We start from the raw sequence: 18,035 nt of genomic DNA on the forward strand, positions 1-18,035 counted from the left end.
ATCAGAAAATATTGAAAGAGAAGTTTTTTTTATATATATATATTACACGTACTAAACACGGCTGTGTCTTTAATATAATGCCGGTCCACAAGAAATTTGATGGCAGATTTACACAAATGTGCAATTCCTATCGATCACTTTGAAGAAGAAAGTTTTCGTCTGCTTCGAGTTCCCTGCGGCAACAAACCAAAGCAGACAAAAATTTTGCATCATTTCCACATTTTCCTGCGTGAACTTTCGACTCCTCAGCCTTGAACGGGCTTGAAGTCTTGAGGTTTACATGTGTACTATTTATTAACTTCTTTTCTAGTTTGATGCAAGCATTGCCTTTGCCATCCAAAATTAAAAGTTTAACTGAATAATGAGCAAAGCTGTCAAATCAGGAACGGCCAAGCCCGGCTCGGAGGTCGTGAAGCAAGAAGATGTTATCGTAGCTATTCTAATCGCCGATAGTTTCAGTATTCGCTTCGCCCCCGTCACCGATTTGAAACCTAAGGTGAGGGCATAAGACCTTCAACATTGGTTTGAAAAAGAAAAAACTAATTATATAGTTATATTTATATTTTTGTTTAGGCACTTCTACCTCTGGTCAACAGGCCAATGATTGATTATGCCTTGGAATCTCTACTTCTAAGTGGAGTCCAAAAAACATTTGTGTATTGTGTAGCACATGCTGATCAGATTCGATTATACCTCAGAGAATCCAAGTGGATGAGATCTGCATCTCCCATGTCCATTGAAGTTATTTCTCAGAGCTCTGATGATTGTCGTTCACTTGGAGATTCTCTGCGAGACATTGATGGAAAGTCCTTGATTAGAGGAGACTTTATACTGATGTCTGCTGATGTAATATCAAATGTACAACTGATACCTATACTAGAAGAGCACAGGTAAATAACTATATTGATCATACATAGATATGTGTAAGAATCATAGAAACAGCTTTCTCATGTATTGCTTGACTTTTTGTAGGGAAAAGAGAAAAACAGACAAAGGCATTGTCATGACACATATTTTTAAAAAATCTTTCTTGGGCCATCGGTCGCGTTCAGCTGAAGAAGAGCTCGTCCTCGCCATTAATCCCACCAACGGGCGTATACTAAACTATCAACAATCTAAAAATCTGAAGAAACTCAGTTTCCCCTTGGTGGGTTAACTCATTCATACTTAAAAAAAACCTCTGCTTTTTTATACATATTTTTCTACAGGAAATGTTTAAAGAGCACGGCCTTGTTGATTTGCGCTATGATTTGGTAGATACGCACATTTCGATCTGCTCTCCTGTAGTTTTACCGCTCTTCTCTGACAATTTCGATTACCAAACATGGGGAGATTTTGTCCGCGGTATCCTTATCAATGAAGAAATTCTTAACAACACCATATATTGTCACCAGCTAGAAGGATCGTACGCAGCACGTGTTTCAAATATCTCGATGTATGATGCTGTAAGGTGAGAACGTTTATCTAATATTTAATTTATCTCCGTTATTCTTGAGGAATTTTCCGAATTAAATCATTAACAGCAAAGACATAATTCAACGTTGGACATTTCCACTTGTTCCCGATTTAAACCGGAGTGAAGAAACTCCCAGGCACACTTTGTCTCGTCACAATGTCTACAAACAGCCAGGCGTCACCTTGGGCAAGTAAAGTATCTGTTTCTTTTTTGTGTGTTTTCATACATATTCAGCCATAACACCCGTTTGTTTTAGGGAAAGCGTTTTAGAGGTGGATGTCGTGGTAGGAGAAAACTCTGAAATAGGAGAACAAACATATGTGACACAGTCGGTTATTGGCAAGCGTTGCAAAATCGGAAACAACGTACGCATCAGTAATGCGTACATTTGGGATGACGTTATTATCGAGGTAAAACAAAACAAAGTTTCAATCGTAGAATCAAGAAATATACAAATAGCCATTTATAATTAGGATGAATGTTGTATCGAAGTAGCCCTCATTGCCGACGGTGTTTGCTTAAAGAAAGGAGTCCAATTGGGTCATGGTTGCGTCCTAGGACCTGGAGTAAAATTAGCTCCGGGTACAAAGATTCCTGCCAATACACGTTTGATGGCTTCTCCTCCCAAATCAGAAAACGAATTTGAAATTTCTGACGAAGAAGAAGGTATGCAAACATGAACTAAAACGTTTACTGCAGTTTACTGAAATTATTCATTAGAAAACTTACCTGCACCTGTAAGTGCTGACAGTATCGGTTATGTCTACCATCGCCCCATCGAAGAAGATTCGGATGTAGAATCTTTAGTCGATGAATTGTGGGGTTTAGAGATTGAAGACGACACAGAAAGCGAAGAAGATGATGAAGATGAAGCTGATAATGATGAAGATGAAGATCACGAAGAAGACCTGGAAGTTGGGGATCTGCCCGAGGATATGAATGCAAGATGTAAAACGCTTTTCATGTCAAACAAATCAAAATTATTATTTATTTGCCATTTTGTTTTTTTATTTTACAGCGTTCTACAATGAAGTATTGGAGAGTCTTCAGAGAGGTTATGAAGAAAAAATTAAAGGTGATAATTTGGTGCTTGAGATCAATTCCTCCAAATATGCTTATAATGTAACGATGAAAGAAGTCAACATGCTCGTCATCAAAGCTATGCTTTCCCTACCATCGGTCATGACAAAGGTAAACATGAGTAGATTTTTTAAAACTTGGATTCCATCATGAACGATTTTCATGTACACAGAAGGGCGGTTCTGGCACGAATGATGACTGGGCTGCGCTACGACCGATATTGCAGCATTTCCTACCTGTTCTTAGAAATTATTTGAAAAATAATCAGTCGATGCTAGATTCTTTAGAAGCTCTGGAAGAATATGGAGTTAATAACCCAAAATTTGCTAAAATCACTTGCAAAGTTCTTCACTATTTGTATGGGGAGGACGTGTTACATGAAGAAGCAATTTTGGAGTGGCATGCCAATCCACCGAACGATCCCAGTGCAATGACAACCATCCGAAAGATCGTAAGCCATTTTCGTAAATCAACGTTTAGAAATTTTGTAAAATATCCATGATTTTTAAAACAGGTGGAACCATTTATTACCTGGCTAGAAGAAGCGGAAGAGGAGTCTTCTGACGAATCAGATTGAAAGTTTCATAACTTGCCCCTCCATCTGAGAGGTGTAATTAAGTTGAATTTATTCAAGGATCATTTTTTTTTTATAAATCTCATTGCTACACATTGAATGGTGTGAAAGCTGATGAATGGATAATAAGGGGTTAGTGCTATGATGTGGTGAAATCGTCGGTAAACAAGTGTACTTGAAATGTCTTCAATAAGAAATGCCAGTTGAGTTAATTCTCGACGTAAATGAATGGCTGTTGACCTGAATGTCACATTTTCCCTAAACATTATTTTTCCTCCCTCAGAAGCTTAGGGTTATGGCTATATGAAGTTCCATGAGTAATTATGCAACCAGCAAACCAAAAAAGAAAAATGAAAAAAAAAAAACCTTAAATCTAACCTCCGAAAAGAACAAAAGATTTTCTTCGAGATATGCATGTATTAAGAAAATTCGTGGGATTAATGGAATTTCCCCCCTTTTTCTTTGGGGACCCGTCCGCTTTGACAACGTTGGAATGTAGGATGGATGGAACATAATCCCACTAAACGGTTGTCTTTTACTTTTTCTTCTTGTTTGACGGCTTGCCGTTGTTGGGTGGGTTCATTCTCCAAATCGTATAGGTAAGTAGACAAGCAAAGCTGACCCATGCCAGGTATGGCATCATCAAATAAGAAGCTGTTTCGTTGACGGATTTAAAAGTATAGACACAAGAAGCGATGGTGACGTGCATAACGATGATCTCATAAAATGCCTGTAATTTGTTAGCATAATCGGTAAAAGCTAATCATATTCAAAAAAGTATATCAATTTGACGTAGATACCAATTTCAAGTTGTGAAAGTAGAAAAAGATGTAAGACCAAGCCCAGTTGAGAACGAGTTGAAGGGCGAAGAGCATCAGCGGCAACCTGGCAGGGCCATCCAAGGTTTCACCGCCATCACGCCAGACCAAGTAGGAAGCATAACCCATCGTTAGATAAAGATATGTCCAAACAATAGGAAATGCCAAATTAGGAGGACGCCAACTAGGTTTCTTGATGTCCTTCTGTTGTACAAATTCAATTGTTTAAAGAAAGGCACCTAATGGCAACGCCGCTTGTGGACAGAAACCTGTTGTGTGTTTTCAATCATGGCTATAACAGGGTGATTTACTTACATCGTACCAAGTTTTGATGTACTTTCGCGTAATGGAACCACCGGCGAAGGACCCTACCCAGGGTAAAAGAGTCAAAACGATGGCTGACCAAACGATTTCCATTTTAAACTTCAAAGTCACTGACGAAATCTTCTCTGAAACCTTTCAGTTACGCGGTCAAAGTGAGAATGGTACTTTTTCTGCTTGAGACAAATGGCTCGTCGTTAGCCGGAAGGCGTGGTCTACGTGCTTAGCACCAGGATCTTGGTATGTTACACAACAGACAGAAAAAGTGAAAAAAGTCAGATGCACATGTAAAATGATACCATTTGGTTTTTATCTTAACTTGACCCTGGGTCATTAAAATAAGGAAAACTTTGAGATCAACAGAGAAAGCCAACCAGTTTTTCACACGTGGCGATAGGCGTTTCGATAAACGCACTGTATATTTTTATTCAAATTTCAACTGTATACTCAGCGTGAACCCTAACACAGGCAAATTTTGTTGTCTGATGTCAATATTTGACAAGTAGAGTTAAACATATCATTTTCTGAGCAAGGATACTACCTGAAACAGACCGTAATCGTTCTTCTTTTCATGTGACAGGCGATTTGCTTACCATGTTCTTCGCACTCTTATCTATTTGTTGTTGCCGTCTGGCACATTAGTTTATTTTTGTTACTTCCAATAGTCGCGGGACCAAGCTACCATCTAGTGGCCATATTTGAAATGAGAGGTAGAAAAAAGTGACTGATAATTAAAAACGTGTTACCCTCTAAATACTGGGTTGACGAACACAAATAGAAATAGAATCGTGACACATCGTCCAAGTATGCCAACATCTCAAACTGTTAAGTTTTTACACATTGTGGACGTGAAGATCGATGACTAATGCTTCGTTTATTTGGTATCTTCTTTTTATCCCATCAAAGTGTTCTTTGTTTTGACTCGATCACGTTCTGAATCGTCACGACGAAACGATAAAAATGGATGTCATTTATCAGTGAATCTGGTTGTCTGTGTCTAAACTGTTGGAATACAGTTCAGGTCAGTGTGAACTGAGACGGAACACGAAGAAAAAAGCGACGGGTTAAAATTCCTCGTGTATAAATAGCCGTGACTGTGCGTTCGGCAAAATGAATTTATTTCTTTAAAAAAAAAGAGGCCCGACTTATGCATGTGACATTGCAGGCTGTGCTCGTTGGAGAGGTAGTATATATGGGCCGGCCCCCGGTATTTTTAGCAGAAAAGGGAGAAGCAAAAAGAACTTGTTTAGAAAAAAAAGAATTCCTTTTAGTCTACTTAACTTATTTACTGTGACTGTAGCTTCGATGTAGTGTGGGTTTGTGCCTACGTAATAGTCGCTTAGGGATTACGAGATCCTAAATATTTACAGGCTTTAGAAACACAGAACGATCCATCAGTTCTCAAGCGGATGCGGTGACATTTTGTTTATTCTTTTCTATGATGATACAATCGCATTAAACCATGAAATGACACCGCATTTACGGTGAAGTTGAACTGAAAACGACTAATCAGATCTCAATTTGTGTGCTAATTATTTTCAGATGAATATCCAAACCGGATGAATGGAAGAATTCAGAAAACGATTTCCGGGTCGACTCGAGTGTACAGACTTGTCGCCGGAATGAGACCGACAGTTCGTCCACCATTCCCTGCTCATACAGACTTACATATACTGTGAGAAATCTCCAATCGGAACTCTCAGTCATTGAGCCGACGCCATCCCGACTGGGCGTCTGTATCCTGACTCGGACAGAGATTTGAGAGCTTTCGGTGCCAGCGTGCTGTGTTTTTATTCGTATCAGTTTGAACAGTTTGTACGTTACAAACAACAGTACCAATGGCCCACGCCTTAACGATTCAAATGTGCCGCTCCAACAACCAACAACCTTGGGGATTCCGGCTTCAAGGCGGATTAGATTTCGCTACTCCCCTTACTGTTTTAAGGGTAAAATACTCGAATGCAATGCCATTCTCTTTTTACTGTTCTTATTTATCGTCTATTAAAACAGGTGAATATGGGGAGTTTGGCGGAAACCGCTGGATTGAAAGCTGGAGACGCGATTTTGAGAGTGAATGATATCGACGTGATACGCTTACGGCATCAGGAAGCGTTGGATACCATTTCTCAAGCCGGCAATCAATTCCAACTGCATATCGGACGGTAACTAATAGCAAACAACAACAAATCAGAAAAAAAATATCCTAGAGACAAATATTATCTTAATAAATTAGAAAAAGAAAAAGGAGTATGTGACGTCACGCACGTAGACAAATAAGCTCAAATGCAACGTGGGTTTAGCGGAAATACCTCAAATATTTTCTCAAGAGAGCGATGGCTTCCGTTGTTGTTTTTCCATTTCTTGTTTTTCATCCCTCCCAACAAATAATGAGGTACCATCGTCCTACGAGTACTCCGCACGCAAAAGAATTGGCGCGCTGTTTGAAACTCGTTTTTTTTTTTAAACGTGGCGGTGCTGCCGATTGAAGGCAAACGATGGCGTCCTGAAAAAAAAAATTCTCTTTTAAAGACTTTTCTCTCTCTCTTGGGGAGTATGTGGATCAAAGAGAAGGAGAGGTCGACTCTAAATCGGGATCAGCTGTGAGACCTGAACAGTCTGGACGGCAAGCAATCTATTTCTGGTCTTTAAGCGATCAGTCGCGAAATAATGTTAGACACCCATTTTTTTCCTGCGTCGACTACACTAAATGCTCCCTCTTGTTAAATTAGGTTACGTCTGCTCTGTCCTACTTTTTCTAAATAATAGACATTTATATTTGCAGAGCTGGAATATGGAAACCGCAAGTGACGCCATTGGCCGAACCCGTCCAAGTACCAACAGGCGAATCCTTGCTGACTAAAACATCTTTAGCTCTTCACCATGAAGTATGAATTAGATTAAAGATTTTGTTAAAAATAAAAGGTGAACTAATTCAAACTTTCTGGCGGGCTGTTTGAATTGACAGGAAGCTCCTAGGATCGGTTCCGCTCACAACACGAAAGCGGCGCCATTCACTTCTTCCATCAAGGTATTATTACTTGTGCGTGTTCATTCAAAAATGTGTAACAATTGAATAATTTAGGACGAAGCAAAGACATTAAATCGTCAACAGTTCAACACACCTATGGGTCTGTACAGCGAGGAAAAGATTGCCGAGACACTATCGTCACAAGCTGAAGTCTTGTCTCAAGGAGTTCTTGGGTAATTACTAATCAGACTATATTCCATCGAATTCGGAATTGCATAACAATTTATTGTGAACAGGATCAATTTCAAGAAAAACGAAAAAGTCTACGACTCATCCAATAGCCAAGTGTTGAAAATGCTGCAAGAAATGGACAAGGAACCGAAAGATGAGACTGAAGAAGATCCGGCGGAAGTGACTCATCGTGCTGTATCTGTTAATCCACCGATTAAAAACCAAGGACCAGCATCCCAACAGCAACCGTTTGTTGTGCACCATCCTGTCGTTCAACAGCAACAGCCACCAAAACAACAGCCGGTTGTCATTCATCATCCCATCCAACAACAACAACAATTCGGTATTGCAAAAAGCGTGAAATTCCATAAGCCACACAAGTTACAATACATTTGTTTTTTTTCCCCAATCAAATAGCACCGGCTGCAACTGTGACGTCACCCTTTGCTCCAGTGCCGGCCCCTGTGTCACGTCCGGCTGGAGTCCGTTCCGTGACTGCGCCAACGGCGCCGGTCAACAAAAATTTCAAAGGCCCTGAACCTCCGCAAGCCACGGCCGAAAACCCACGATGTGCTGAATGCGATCGCCTCATTGTGTATTTAACTTGAAACATAATTTTTGAAGACCCTTGAAATTTGAAAAAAAAAAAATCGCAATTGTTGAATATTCGCAGGGGTGTTTTCGTCCGTTTAAAGGAAAAGAATTTGCACGTCGAGTGTTTTAAATGCTCAACGTGTGGAACTTCACTCAAAAACGTTGGTAAGTGTTTGAATCACTTTGACATGTGACTAGTGCGTAATATTTTAAATATCTACAGGATATTACAAGATCAATAACAAATTGTATTGCGATGTTCACGCCAAATTGGTGGCTAGTCATCAACCACCGGCTCCTGATTTGACACCCATTACAGTGAAACCGTAAGATATTTCAAATGAATTTGTCTTGAGGACGTTTGTTTAATGACTCGTCATTTAAAAGGGGAGCACCAGTACCAAAGAATGCAATGACAACTGAAGTGGCAGCCAAACAGCTGGGCGCTTCTCTGATTTCTATGGCGACTGGAGCACCTCCCGTAGGGGGCGTTCGCATCTTCCCGCCATCTTCATTCAAATAACAATAAATTTTCAAATAATTTAAAACTTGGAGAAAAAAACTATTCACGCACGTCAAACCCGGCCAAATCCCAATCCTGCTCCTTCTCTACCCAACGCATAACTTGATGCCTGCGTCCTTTTAAAACTTTGTAATATAATTACACATAATAATAATAATATACTTTACTTTAACAAACACACTATTTCTTATTGATGATTCCTATTGGCACCAGCAGAAGAATGTTGTTGATATTAATCCAATCTTTCTTGATTTGCCTTGTGATGTCTCTTATGGCTGAAGAAGAAATATAACCTCCTCGTCAAACTGTATGTATATACGTTGGACGAACGTCACATGATATCTTTTTCGAAAAGATAAACAAAGCTTATACGAGTTTTTATATAACATACTTCGTGTATAGGGCAAGATAAGACAGTTAATGCAGTCAGTATGCTGTCAGAAATTCGACTGGTGTGGTCTGTCATAATATCGACAGTCAAACATGGCGTTTCGTCTGCCATTTGTATTTTTATTCTTTTATTTATTTTTTTAATTTTTGAATGAAAAATAAAATATAAATTTGCTGGAGCTGCTGGATGGAAATAGAGAGTTCCGGATCTTCTCCTTCTTTTTTGTTTTCAAGGGCATTAAAGAAAAACAATTTTTTTTTTTGAAAGAGAAATCGAGAGGTATGTATATAGGGCCCATTGCAGCAACGGGCTAAAATAGACACCGTACAGTGCAGGCACACAACAAACCCAGAGCTGCTGGCTGGCTCACGTCGTTTCGCACTCGACCGCCAAAACATTCCTGCCGACCGTCAAGTCAACATTCCCTTAATGACAAATCTATGAAATTGGCAGTCTCTTGCTTTTCATCGTGCATTTTGCTGTGCATTTTAATTGTTTCCTTTCCAGATTACTTGTATTTTTATCAGTAGTCATGACCAATGTAAAGTTGTGCAGTTTCACGGAGCAGACGACATTAGAAGAAAAACCAGTTCTATATACTTTCGATTCCCATAAGAATGGAATGCCGGGGTCGTGAGAGACCAGGGATGTAGCAATCAGACATTATGTAGATAATTATTCAACCTTTTGAAAAAAATTTATTCTATTTACATATTGGCCAATTTTTTAAAAATACAAATATTTGCATTTTTTTTTTTTCGAAACGGAACCAACAACTTGTGAAATAAATAAAACAAGGTAAAACTATTTTATGTGAAAAAGAAAAAGGAAAGAAAGGATTCGTGTGCAATAACTTCCGGGTGAGGGGAGATGGCGCAGCGAGCATTTTCATTTGGCGCCGTTCAGTTATCGAGTGGCTGGCGACCAGTGCGGTCGCAAAATTTTGTGAGGGTGAAAAACGTGCTGCTGCTATTTGCCCATATTTCATTATCAGTGTGTTGTCAATCCTTGCTGTGAATCGTGTGCAATTTGTCATCGAAATTTTTGTCCACTAATCACAAGAAAAGTTTAAGAAAAATGGCTGAGATGCTGTCGATTAAAATGTCGAAATTCGACAACCAACCTTGGGGCTTCCGACTACAAGGCGGTATCGACTTCTGCGCTCCTTTAACTGTTCAAAAAGTGAGTTACGTGATCCTTCCTGATTTTCAATTTGTATCTTAAGAATTGATAGGGATTACAATTTCAAAATGGCTGCTTATTTTTCACATGTTTCTCGTTAAAATACAGGGATGTTAAAATAATCAGCTGTTTGGAGAAAGCTCCAAATACGTGAAAAATTATCTTCTTTTTTTTTTTCATTTTTCACCTGCATCGTTATTTATAGACGATTTTCAGATGTTAGATAGAAGCAAAACAATGGACAAAAGAAATGTACGTGTATAATGCGCACACGTTTCTTGTTTGTTGTACTTACACTTAAACAGCCACTAAGCCGGGCCCCTGTGCCGGGATCGCTATATTTACAGCTGGGCTCCACTGTCGTTTGGCAAAAGGCTCTTCTCTAGAATTTCCTGTATATTTTTTTTCTCTCCCGATTCCAACACGAACTGCATTACTTTCTTGGCTGACGATCTCTTTTTTTGGCTTCGGACGTCTGTTGCTAAAAATAATGTATATTTCCAACTAAAAAGAAAAAGCTCCGGCCAGCAAACTGCTCTCATTGGTTTCTTTCTTCGGTGATCACATGATCGGCGTAGCTCTTCCACACAACTGATATCACGATATCTTTTGTTTCAAAGCTTCGTATCTGAACCGTTAGGAAATGTTGTTTTCCCGCCTTTATTATCCATCTGATAAAACTGAAATCCCACAAAGGGGCTGATATAATCCTAGTCCTGTTCGCGCCTTTTTCACATTTATTTATCGATCTTTTGAAAGAACGGATGACTCAACAAAAGCGAAACGACCCTAATTGAATAACACGGAGATAATGGGTCGACCACTACAATGACTCATTTAAGTGTTTTTCCGGTCGATATTCGACACGTTGACTCACACGCTGTTCAATTGTTGGTTTTTGAACGGCGATCGGATTGCAAATTTTTGCCGGTGACGTCAGTTAAACGAACGAAAGTAAATCAATTCGAAATCGTTTCAGGTGAACGGAGGCAGTTTGGCTGAAAAGGCAGGACTTCGTGTCGGAGATGCGCTGATCCGCGTCAACACGACGGACATTTTCCAATTGCGTCACAAAGAGGCTCAAGATGCCGTGGCCAGGGCCGGCAACAACTTCGAACTCGTCGTCAGCAGGTACAGTCAACATATCGTTTTAGAGAGATAGAGAGAGAAAAGAAATGATTCGATTCAATTCATACCCTCCCATCTGTTTTGCAACAATGTCTGCGGTTGGCCGCACGATTTCAAAAAGAATAACTTTCCGCACTGATAAAAACGGGTGGTGCATCCCGCCAGCATTTGAGGTCGTCCGTTTGTGGGTGTGGCTTACCGTAATCACGATTCTCCCCCAACCCAAAGTGGGTCAAGACATCGTGGAAAACATTTTGAAATTCTTCTAACACGAGATTTTCAATGAAAAAACGATTTATTTCAAACAAAAAAACAAATTCAATTTGGACAAATATCTTTGGGAGGTGTGTGTGCTAATTCTGGAGTCTGAGCAGACGGCCCAGCTCAAGTGTCTCGGGTTTTCACGCCGTCCCCTACCTCCTTTTAGGATTTGTCCCGCGAGCCGAGGAACTGCTGGGAAATCTATTTCTGGGTTTATTGTTGCCCTGTTCGTTGTAGGGAAGAAGCCCGCCGTCCAGCACTTCTTACCTCCCCCGACCGTCTCTTTTCTCACACCGACTAGCAGATGGCGCTGTTGAAAAAAATTGAGACAAACCGTTTTTCTTAATGACTTTAGTGTGTTTTAAAAATAACTTTTCTCCTAAATACACAACAATAACGATCAATTATTTATTTGTTTTCCCCTAAAACACAGGGGTGGAGGAATGCCCAAAACTGCTGTCAAACCCAACGATGTTCTCGACAACATCCTACCCGTTGCCGCACCACCCGCGCCCGTTCAGCAGGTTTTTTTTGCTTTTTTTTGCCCGTCTTTTGTTTTTAATTTAATTTTGAAAAAAATCCCGATGTTTAATCATCGTGAAACTGATGCACGAATTTACTTGTTGCATGGGTTTTTTTATGAACGTCGTGTCTCGTTTGTTTGTTTTTTTTCCTCCTTCCAGCCGTTGATTCACAAATCGTTGAATTTAACGGCAAAACCTTTCGTCCGTTGCACCTACTCGCCTCCGACTTCAGTCTCCTACCCCGACAAGAAGGCGAAAGAATCGAGTGAATTCAACAATAACAACAACAATAACAACTACCTGACGTCGCCACCGTTTTCCGATAAAGATTATTCTTTGCCGAATTACGTTTCTTCTTCGTACAACAGTTTACCCAAATGTTATGGTAGTGTCGCCAACGACGAGACGAACCGGGCCAAAGAATTGCTTACTCAACAATTGGCCGTTATGCGCATTCAACCAACGTTGCCACCTGTTCGATCCGCTAACAGCACACCTCTAGTCAGCACACCTGCATTACCTTCGTCACTAACCCTTAACAAATGCAACAGTGTAAGTGTTTTTGTTTACTCAATTCAATGTGTGTGCGCGTTTTGAGAATGCCAGATGTATTGCGAAAGAGTTTGTTGCTAGGAAAAAGAAAAGGTTTTTAGTTTAGATGTGATACCAAATATGTGTGTACATCATAGGCTGTCCGTACCGGATATCGAAACGCTGGCTCCGGCCCGGCTTCTTACGTAGCGGTCAAGGTAAAACTTGTGTGATTGTGTGTCTAGCCTGCATTTGTTTTCTGTCAACGAGTTCAGAAAAAAGAAACAAAAAACACAAAGGAAGAGCCTTTTAATAATAATTTTAAACTTGCCAATAATCTAACGCAAATGTTTTGATGGGATATAACAGAAAGGTTTAACTGCCGGCTGGGTGTAGGTAAATAAGTTTTAATAATTAAGTAACACATTTTTTTTATTTTAGAAAACCGATGGCAGTGGTGTCAAGATAGTCAACCGCCAATTCAACTCGCCCATGGGACTTTATTCTGAAGAATCGATCGCAGAAACTCTGTCATCGCAGGCAGAAGTCCTGTCCCAGGGAGTTCTCGGGTATGTAAACAAATTCGATATGCAAATTGCAAATTAATTAAAAGCTAACGAATTTTATTTGATAACGTAGAGTGAATTTTAAGAAAAACGATAAAACCTACGATCCAGGCAACAGCGAAGTGTTCAAAATGATCCAGGAGATGGACAAGGCACCTAAGGAACCCGAGCCAGGTATTGACATTGATCCAGCCGACGCATCGCCGGCTCAGAAGGGTCTGGCATCTCGCACGATTCAGTCTCGCACCTTCCAGCGCATTCATCAGCAGGCCCTTCGGTCTTTAGAAACATCGTCTTCGTCAAATCCAACATCACCCATCCTATCCCCCAATACTAGCATGGAAGGTAGGTTGGCTATACCCCGCACTCAACAGCCTAACCCTTCCAGCCCAAAAACAAAAAAACCCAAAGCTTTTATTAGTTTTTCTTTTTGTTTCAAAAGAAAGAAAAAAAAAAAGTTTTTTTCCAGGATCCATTAATATCTCGTGTAAATTGTGTAGAATAGTGTTTTATATTCAGGTAAGGTCGAGATTGGCTTCCAATTGCGATTCCCTTGAAAAAAAAAATGCACGCAGTAAAAATATTTGGTGTAGCTTCCGGTTGCGGTGCATTTGAATATTTTTATTTTTTTTTTTAAGTTTTAGTTTGATGTGTTTGTCTCTGTGTTGTTGCTATTTGCCGTGGGGTTTCTAATGGTCTGTGTTTTAGTTATTTGTCAATGAAATGATGGATTTTGCCTTTGTGATTATGATTATCATTGTATTTCTCAATGACAGAGCGTCATCAAGGTTTTGCTCATTCTGCAACTCCTACCCACAAGCCAATGTCGTTCAACTCGCCCGTCACCATGGTGGCCAACGTTAGTTTTTTTTTTTTTTTATTTTAACATTTTTTGCTGACTGCAATTATAGTTACACTTTCTTTTGAATTCCATGTAAAACAGAACTTTGGAGGAAGTGCTCTATCACCCAGTGCTCATCATCCTCCACCTGTAGGAGGCGTCCGGATTTTCCCGGCTGCTCCGGCTCCCGTTAAGCCGCAAGTCAAGGTCTTTTAAATAATTTTTTTTTCTTAACTGATTTCAATTGCGGGGTGCGCGTGCTTTACCTTTTAATTTTTTTCTTGATGTTTTGCAAAAATTCCAGTTGATGGGAATTTCTTATTGTTTTGCTTCAGTTTTTCTGCCGTGCCTTATTTTCTTTTAAATCGCAAATTTGTTTTCCTTTTTTTTCTCTATTTAATCCTTTGCACGATTTTTTTTCTTTTTCTTGCCCTTTTTCTTTTTACATTTTCTTCAAACTGTTGGCTTTCCAACATCACATACACACGCGCGCTTTCATTAAAAAACAAAACAAACGATGATGGCGGCTGCAGATCGACGAGTTATTTGAACAAGTGGAGAGCAGCAATACCATCAGCTCAATGATGAGCACCATCGTTTCTTCTTCTTCCTCTTCTGTCCACCAGAGCGCTAGTACTATCACTACCATTGAAGAAACTGTGGCGGTCACGAACGAAATGACCTCTGACGAGGTATACATTCGGACATTAACACAAGCAAAAGACCAAACACTTGACAAATTAACCCCCGCATGATGCACATTTTTCATTCTGCTTTAAAAACAGTGCAATACTAGCATTGATTTTAATTTTTAAAAAGAAAAATTCTTTTCAAGTTGCAACGCATTAACAAGAAAAATTGTTTCACACAGCCGGCCGCAGTTTACGGTCCACCTCCTCCGGCTGTGAAATCGGTTTCGTTTACTCCGGCTGCCCGTCCATCAGGTAAGGTTTTCTCACTCTATTTTAGCTCTTTTTGATTTATAGCATCGTTAGGTTTGAGTAAAGAACATATAAAAAATTAGAATCGGTTTCCCTTTGAATTAGTTAACTCTTTTTTAGAAAGAAAAAAAAAAGCGAAAGGTATCGTAAAAAAAGAAAATTAGCAATTTTTATTTGGTTCTTGAACAACAAAAAGAAAGAAAATCGGGACACATACTCTCGCCCTTTTTTTTTTTGTGGTTGATGTTGTTGTTGTTGTGGTCGTGTTCTTCGTGTGTTCTCTTTTCCGTGTGCGGTCTACCTTTTTTTTTTATTCTTTCTACTCCTACGGGTTCTCTCTCTCTCTCTCTCTCTCTCTCTCTCTCTCTCTCTCTCCTCTTGTTCTCGCAGGAGTTGCTATTCGCTCCTTCAATGCTGCGCCCAAGCCATTCGCACTTTCACGCTAACAAACCAAACAAAAAAAAAATACCACACCACGCGCGCTCACCCACTCCTTCTCCAGTCACTTCGTCTTGGAAAACAAAAAAAATTTTTTTATTAATTTTTATTTTGGTTTGCTTAAATCCCTGTGTAATTGCTTGTTTTGCTATGCAGTTATTTATGCTTGGCTTTGTCTCTCTAGAAAGAAAAAATTATTAATAATTGGATATTTACTTGCCTTTAAAAAAAATGGCTGTCTTTGAGAAAAAAAGGAAATTGGGTGATAGAGAAAAAACGCTTATTTACATTTAAAAAAATAAAATGCAATGCTTCTTTAACTAATGTTTTTCTTTTTTCCTTAAAAAAAAAATGCTGCTTAATGTGTTTTATTAATTTATTTTATTTTTTTTATTTCCTTCCTTTCTCACTTTTTTTTCTTCTTTTACTGTCTTTTGTCTTGCATGTATTTTCTTGACTTTATTCGTCACCCTTGTGTCTGTCTCATTTCACTCGATGGTTCAACATAAATAATTGTCCATAACTGGTCGGGCATTTAAAACAAAAACCAAAACAAAACAGGTGGCAATAATATGCCACCAGCCAATTTCAGTGGCAATCGAGTCGTCTGGCCACCGGTGGCTTCTGAACCGGAAGAAACTTACCGGAATGTTGTGTCGCCTGCTTTCGCACCCCCATCCGCACCATTACAACAAAACACGCTTGGGGTGGTTGATAGCGATGGAATTCCTTTTGTTCTCGATGGTTTCACTCCCTCACCTTTTGCTGCTCCTACCCCCGCTGTTGCCAATGTTGTCGAACCACCAGCCCCAACTCCCGCTGTTGTTGCTCCCGTGGCAGAACTCCCTGTACCTACACCGGTCGTAGAAGCTCCCGTTCGTATGCCCAGTCCCGTCGCTTCGGGGCCATACCCGACGCTGACGGGATTGAAGGCCGGCCCTAGTGTCTTAGGCTATGGTGGTGATGATGATGGAACGACGCTAGTGAGCAAGCAAACAGATATTGGCCAAATGCAACAACAACAACATCAACACGAACCATCCAACCCCGGTCTCGCAGGCTTTGGCTCGGCGGCAGCTGTGGCTGCATCGGCGGCGATGGCGGCCCAGGCGCAACACCAAGCTCCCCAACTTGCACCGCAACCACCCAAAGGAGCCGGTTCAGGCATCCAGTCAGCACCCAGACGTGGCAAAGGTGTCCTTAATCAGCAGGTAGCCGCTGGAGCTCGCGTACCCGTTTGTTCTTCTTGCAAAGCTCAAATTCGGTCAGTTGTTTCATTCCATTTTCGTTTGTAAGACATCCGCGATGATCTTTTGTTTTTCTTTTTGGGGGGGTTGTCTTTTTATAGAGGCAAGTTCGTGACGGCTCTAGGTCAGACTTGGTGTCCGAATCATTTCAGCTGCGCCATGCCCGATTGTAAACGTGAACTGCACGACATTGGATTCGTCGAAGAGAAGAAGCAACTCTATTGCGAAGGATGTTTCGAGACCCACCTGGCTCCCAACTGTTCCCGCTGTTCAAAACGCGTCAAAGGCGTATGTTTAATTTCAATTCATTCATTGAGGTAATCATTTGTTGAATAGCTTCTTCTTTGTTATCGTCCAACAGGATTGTTTGAATGCGATTGGCAAGCAATTTCATCCTGAATGCTTCTCTTGTACTTACTGCGGTTCACTTTTCGGCAATAGTCATTTCTATTTGGAAGATGGTCTGCCTTACTGCGAAGCTGGTCTGTTATTTCTTATTGTTTTTATTCGGAAAATTTTTAATCGCACATTTTTGTCTAAAGATTGGAATGAGCTTTTTACCACCAAGTGCTACGCTTGTGGCTACCCGATCGAGGCTGGTGATCGTTGGGTTGAAGCTATGAATAACAATTACCACAGCCAATGCTTCAACTGTTCGGTAATTTGATCTGGTTGATTTGACATTGATGCCTTACTAATTATTATCATTATTTTTTAAAAATAGGTTTGTAAAAAGAATTTGGAAGGACAGAGCTTTTTGGGCAAAGGTGGTCGACCGATGTGCAAAAGCCACGCCCGCTAAAAATTCAAAGGGACGCCTGTTGGAATGGGACATTCGGCGGATATTCTTCTTTGGTGAAAAAAAAAAAGGGGGGAAGAGAAAATATGTGTTTTCTTATTTTTTAGTCATTACCACCACCACACGAATGATACGTCATGTCCTATCAATTGTGATTGGACGTTTCTTTTTGGTCTTTAATGCTCTCTTATTCTTCCTCTATTTTAATCCTTTTTCAAAAAAAAAACTCCTAGTTCCTGTATAATGGCGCTTCCTCCTTTATTATTCTCCTTTTTTTTTTAATCAGATTCTTTTTTTTTTATAGAGAATTTGGGTTGTACCCGAACATGTTTTTTTTTTCCCGCGCGTGTGCTGTTTAGTTTGCTATTCGTATTTTTTTTCCTGCTTTCCCTTCACAAATTTTACCCACGATTCGATTGCTTTTACAGCTTGGGATCATCGAAGGAAAAAAACAAAATAGGTATGACACACATCTTAATATAATTACAGCCCCACTTTAGTCAGTGTCTAGACCCCCCCACCCAAAAAATTGTAGGTCTCCAAAAATTAATATAATTTTCACTTTTCCATTGGATGGAAATTTTTGTTTGAGGCCAACCTTACTCTCTCCGTACGTCACAC

The 18,035-nt window shown here is 40.0% G+C and overlaps 4 protein-coding genes and 2 long non-coding RNA genes across 12 annotated transcripts; 3 read left to right on the forward strand and 3 right to left on the reverse strand.

Annotated features, from left to right (window-relative positions):
- Positions 1-211: 211 nt before the first annotated feature.
- On the forward strand, positions 212-3,355 carry LOC116921441 (translation initiation factor eIF-2B subunit epsilon). The gene is made up of 11 exons (XM_032927739.2): positions 212-496; positions 574-890; positions 973-1,147; positions 1,209-1,450; positions 1,524-1,646; positions 1,713-1,866; positions 1,930-2,122; positions 2,177-2,404; positions 2,475-2,647; positions 2,709-2,987; positions 3,051-3,355. Exons 1-11 carry the CDS (start codon positions 362-364, stop codon positions 3,111-3,113), a joined length of 2,082 nt encoding a protein of 693 aa, XP_032783630.1. The 5' UTR covers positions 212-361; the 3' UTR covers positions 3,114-3,355.
- A 152-nt stretch (positions 3,356-3,507) lies between these two features.
- Positions 3,508-4,908, reverse strand: LOC116921452 (translocator protein). Its single transcript, XM_032927759.2, has 4 exons — positions 4,791-4,908; positions 4,244-4,485; positions 3,911-4,132; positions 3,508-3,840 (listed from the first exon to the last, which is right to left on the reverse strand). Exons 2-4 carry the CDS (start codon positions 4,343-4,345, stop codon positions 3,646-3,648), a joined length of 519 nt encoding a protein of 172 aa, XP_032783650.1. The 5' UTR covers positions 4,346-4,485; positions 4,791-4,908; the 3' UTR covers positions 3,508-3,645.
- Positions 4,909-5,003: 95 nt separating this feature from the next.
- On the forward strand, positions 5,004-8,743 carry LOC116921447 (PDZ and LIM domain protein Zasp). Its single transcript, XM_032927749.2, has 11 exons — positions 5,004-5,130; positions 5,792-6,195; positions 6,260-6,411; positions 7,032-7,134; positions 7,215-7,277; positions 7,332-7,450; positions 7,514-7,791; positions 7,866-8,043; positions 8,122-8,207; positions 8,266-8,368; positions 8,430-8,743. The coding sequence occupies exons 2-11, from the start codon at positions 6,088-6,090 to the stop codon at positions 8,563-8,565; spliced, it is 1,326 nt and encodes a 441-aa protein (XP_032783640.1). The 5' UTR covers positions 5,004-5,130; positions 5,792-6,087; the 3' UTR covers positions 8,566-8,743.
- A 1,103-nt stretch (positions 8,744-9,846) lies between these two features.
- LOC116921438 (PDZ and LIM domain protein Zasp) lies at positions 9,847-17,934 on the forward strand. Of its 7 annotated transcripts, none has more exons than XM_032927727.2 (15): positions 9,847-10,138; positions 11,118-11,269; positions 11,961-12,051; positions 12,211-12,603; positions 13,024-13,151; positions 13,222-13,493; positions 13,925-14,007; positions 14,092-14,196; positions 14,523-14,681; positions 14,861-14,933; positions 15,930-16,632; positions 16,717-16,903; positions 16,977-17,097; positions 17,158-17,273; positions 17,340-17,934. In XM_032927727.2, the coding sequence occupies exons 1-15, from the start codon at positions 10,034-10,036 to the stop codon at positions 17,415-17,417; spliced, it is 2,766 nt and encodes a 921-aa protein (XP_032783618.2). In that variant the 5' UTR covers positions 9,847-10,033; the 3' UTR covers positions 17,418-17,934. The 7 variants fall into 7 exon arrangements, with proteins under 7 accessions (XP_032783618.2, XP_032783619.2, XP_032783620.2 ...); XM_032927729.2 differs by having other exon boundaries at positions 9,848-10,138; positions 13,222-13,322; XM_032927730.2 differs by lacking the exon at positions 12,211-12,603 and adding an exon at positions 12,741-12,800 and having other exon boundaries at positions 9,848-10,138.
- Positions 10,283-11,119, reverse strand: LOC116921455. Its single transcript, XR_006645803.1, has 2 exons — positions 10,434-11,119; positions 10,283-10,325 (listed from the first exon to the last, which is right to left on the reverse strand). It is a non-coding gene; the product is annotated as an uncharacterized LOC116921455 (long non-coding RNA).
- On the reverse strand, positions 11,543-12,492 carry LOC123471327. The gene is made up of 3 exons (XR_006645799.1): positions 12,352-12,492; positions 12,148-12,287; positions 11,543-11,837 (listed from the first exon to the last, which is right to left on the reverse strand). It is a non-coding gene; the product is annotated as an uncharacterized LOC123471327 (long non-coding RNA).
- Positions 17,935-18,035: the final 101 nt, after the last annotated feature.

Source organism: Daphnia magna, linkage group LG4 (genome assembly GCF_020631705.1).
Source record: "Daphnia magna isolate NIES linkage group LG4, ASM2063170v1.1, whole genome shotgun sequence".
Lineage (NCBI taxonomy): Eukaryota > Metazoa > Arthropoda > Branchiopoda > Diplostraca > Daphniidae > Daphnia > Daphnia magna.

What these genes read in the sequence shown, in the direction of transcription:
- LOC116921452 (XM_032927759.2), bottom strand. Translation starts at nt 4,345, where the DNA reads ATGGAAATCGTTTGGTCAGCCATCGTTTTGACTCTTTTACCCTGGGTA. An exon ending in ACATCAAAACTTGGTACGAT is followed by an intron (nt 4,133 to 4,243) that starts GTAAGTAAATCA and finishes TTTGTACAACAG; the next exon opens with AAGGACATCAAGAAACCTAG. An exon ending in ACTTTCACAACTTGAAATTG is followed by an intron (nt 3,841 to 3,910) that starts GTATCTACGTCA and finishes AACAAATTACAG; the next exon opens with GCATTTTATGAGATCATCGT.
- LOC116921438 (XM_032927727.2), top strand. Translation starts at nt 10,034, where the DNA reads ATGGCTGAGATGCTGTCGATTAAAATGTCGAAATTCGACAACCAACCT. An exon ending in CCCCAATACTAGCATGGAAG is followed by an intron (nt 13,494 to 13,924) that starts GTAGGTTGGCTA and finishes TCTCAATGACAG; the next exon opens with AGCGTCATCAAGGTTTTGCT. An exon ending in CCGTCACCATGGTGGCCAAC is followed by an intron (nt 14,008 to 14,091) that starts GTTAGTTTTTTT and finishes CATGTAAAACAG; the next exon opens with AACTTTGGAGGAAGTGCTCT.
- LOC116921441 (XM_032927739.2), top strand. Translation starts at nt 362, where the DNA reads ATGAGCAAAGCTGTCAAATCAGGAACGGCCAAGCCCGGCTCGGAGGTC. An exon ending in CCTATACTAGAAGAGCACAG is followed by an intron (nt 891 to 972) that starts GTAAATAACTAT and finishes GACTTTTTGTAG; the next exon opens with GGAAAAGAGAAAAACAGACA. An exon ending in TCGATGTATGATGCTGTAAG is followed by an intron (nt 1,451 to 1,523) that starts GTGAGAACGTTT and finishes AATCATTAACAG; the next exon opens with CAAAGACATAATTCAACGTT.
- LOC116921447 (XM_032927749.2), top strand. Translation starts at nt 6,088, where the DNA reads ATGGCCCACGCCTTAACGATTCAAATGTGCCGCTCCAACAACCAACAA. An exon ending in CCAACAACAACAACAATTCG is followed by an intron (nt 7,792 to 7,865) that starts GTATTGCAAAAA and finishes CCAATCAAATAG; the next exon opens with CACCGGCTGCAACTGTGACG. An exon ending in AACTTCACTCAAAAACGTTG is followed by an intron (nt 8,208 to 8,265) that starts GTAAGTGTTTGA and finishes AAATATCTACAG; the next exon opens with GATATTACAAGATCAATAAC.